This window comes from Acanthisitta chloris, unplaced genomic scaffold (genome assembly GCF_000695815.1).
Source record: "Acanthisitta chloris isolate BGI_N310 unplaced genomic scaffold, ASM69581v1 scaffold31424, whole genome shotgun sequence".
NCBI classification, from domain to species: Eukaryota; Metazoa; Chordata; class Aves; order Passeriformes; family Acanthisittidae; genus Acanthisitta; species Acanthisitta chloris.
In genome coordinates, this window is record NW_008668317.1 from 60,155 (window position 1) to 62,654 (window position 2,500).

Below are 2,500 nucleotides of genomic sequence, written 5' to 3' on the forward strand. Positions count from 1 at the left end.
CACAGCAACAAACATACCAGCTTTGACAAAACAACCCCGTGGGGTAAAGCTAGTATTTGAACTGCCCTTGCACATGCATTACAGGAAAAGTGCAGAGAAGAAGAAAAGTTGCATAAATGTGTTCATTTTCTTACTTATATGCTGATTGTCTATCTTATGAATTCTAATATAGTGTCATTATGCAAACAATTAAGTAAATACCTCCAGAAAGTACATTGCTAATGCATCTAAATTAAAGTGATTTCTTGCTGGTGTGATTTTTACCATATCTAAGGATGTACTTTGGGCAGGGAATGGGGAGGAGGGAGAAAAAAAGAGGGGGAAAAAAAAAGGCAGTCAGCATTGCTAATGAAATTTGGTTCAAAATTGCTGTAATCCATTTTCTGATGAAGTGGCTCAGATGCATTTTACACAACCAAAAATATATAAGAGAGATAAAAACATTCTTTAATAATAATGCACTTCTGATGAGATGGAATATAGAAAATTACACACTTGCTAAATTCATCAGACTAGACGCAATCAACAGAGCAGTGGAGGTCACCTTTCCCCTGCCCTCGCTTTGCTTTCATAAACAATCACCTGAAATGTAATGCAGTGGTTGACTTCTTCCATTTGATTTAGACACTGAAATGCTCATTATTGTTTATATTTCACACAGGAGAGTTCTAAAACTTATTTTCCATTTAACCTAAATGCATATGAAAACCAGATATTGAGACACTGGTCCATGATAACAGAAACTAAATTAAAACAGGTTTGTTTGGTTTTTTTTCTTTAAAGGCAGGAATTGTATTTTGCATCTTGCATATGGCTTTTGGTTTTTTATCACTACAAAACTACTTCACAGATCCACAAGATTATACAAAAACATGTAAGGGACATGCATACAACCTCAAGTCTAAAATAAATAAATAGATTAGTAAATAGATCAGATAAAACAGCACCACCATGATTCTTCTTACCTTAGAAGCCAAAGCCTCAGCACTTTCACGGCATGTCTTCTCAATTTCAAGATGGTTCTGAATACAGTTTACTTCCTCAATAACCATGTGAGAAACTAAGGGAAGAGTTCAAAAATTAGTCAGTATTTTCCTGAGTTTGACACATGCCTCCCATGATCAGAAATAGCATATCTTTTTCTGCTAACTTTCAATGTAAGCATTTCAGATACAGACAGGGAAGTACATACTTAGATAATCTATCTCCACAGACAAGAACTATTTTGAACATTGAATATTTGGTTTGTTTCTTTAAGCAACTCTGTCAAGCCATGCCAGTAGCATTGAAGGGGCAACTGTAGAACTGAGTGTAAACTTATGGAAGCAGAAGGTCAGCAGGAGCCTCCCTGACCATGCTCACTCATCCTGGTTATTTCACCAACACTTGAGGACTCAGAGTGAGACCGTGAGGATTGTCCCTTAAGACTGCTAGCACCATCCTCTTGAAATGTTGGTATGGACACCATTTTCAGAAGAGTGGAAACCTCATTATTTTCAACTAACTTGGGTGTGTTGCAAAGATTCTTTTCACTTTCCAGTCTTCAGGTTTTTTTATGTGGTATTTTATGTATCATCACACTTGCTAAACATGTACTTGAGGAGCTGCAAGATGGACACACGGTGACTGAAGTCTCCATATGCACAATATCTCCTACAGCACATGCTCCAGTGAAGTTAAATTTAGAAGTACAGGTACATTTTGGCTTGCAATTCTACTAAACTTCCAACAGTATGTGGTACTTCACTCGTGACAAGCTTAAAGTTGCACAGGAGAGCAAAGCAGAAAACTCAAGAAGAGGTTGCCATTTCTCAGGCTAGCACCTTGCTCACTGATGCAATTCCCCCTTGGCTCCTGGCATCCTCATCCATCCTAAGCTGCAGCCTGGACCCTAATTCTGCATGGTACAGATTCCTTCTCAGCCCACTCTCAGGATTTCAATGCAGGAAGGACCATTTGCAGCTGAATAATAATTTGGATATCAAAAAGGACTTAGCTATCTCTCTTCAGTATTTTGGCAAAACCTTTGGAAGAGGGCAAGGAGAATCTTCTACCCAGTGGTATAAAATTACAAGGTTTTAAAGCTTATCTTGATGAAAATGAAAGGAAACACTAGAAAAGTCATCTGTATTTACACTATATTCTTCCAGCCTTGTTCCTGCTCCAAAGACCATCTTAACAACTACAAAACAGGACTTCAGTATAGGAGGAGCAGGCCCTTAGTGTTATTTGTGCACCTCTATGCTTAGTATCAATTGAAGTTCTTGTCATTAACATAGGAAACCAGCAATTTGCTGAGTAGCTGCAAGCAAGAAAAAAGTTCTACACAACATGAGCAGACAAAAAAGAGTTGGGCAGGGTACTGGGAAATCTTGGTCCAAAAACTATGTTCACATGAAGCTTTCCAACAGCACAGCAACCACACCTCTTTCTTTGGTTGTCTTTTGATTGCCATTTTTCCTGACTTTGGAGAAATTATCTGTTCCAAGCATGCTGTACC

General features: G+C 38.2%; 1 protein-coding gene across 1 annotated transcript in view; it reads right to left on the bottom strand.

The window, feature by feature from the left end:
* KIAA1598 (KIAA1598 ortholog) overlaps positions 1 to 2,500 on the bottom strand; it is a 51,322-nt gene that overhangs the window by 38,522 nt on the left and 10,300 nt on the right. Inside the window, exon 3 of the mRNA XM_009072842.1 lies at positions 966 to 1,060. Within this exon, the coding sequence (XP_009071090.1) occupies positions 966 to 1,052 (87 nt within the window). The 5' untranslated portion in view covers positions 1,053 to 1,060. The remainder of the gene's footprint in view (positions 1 to 965; positions 1,061 to 2,500) is intronic.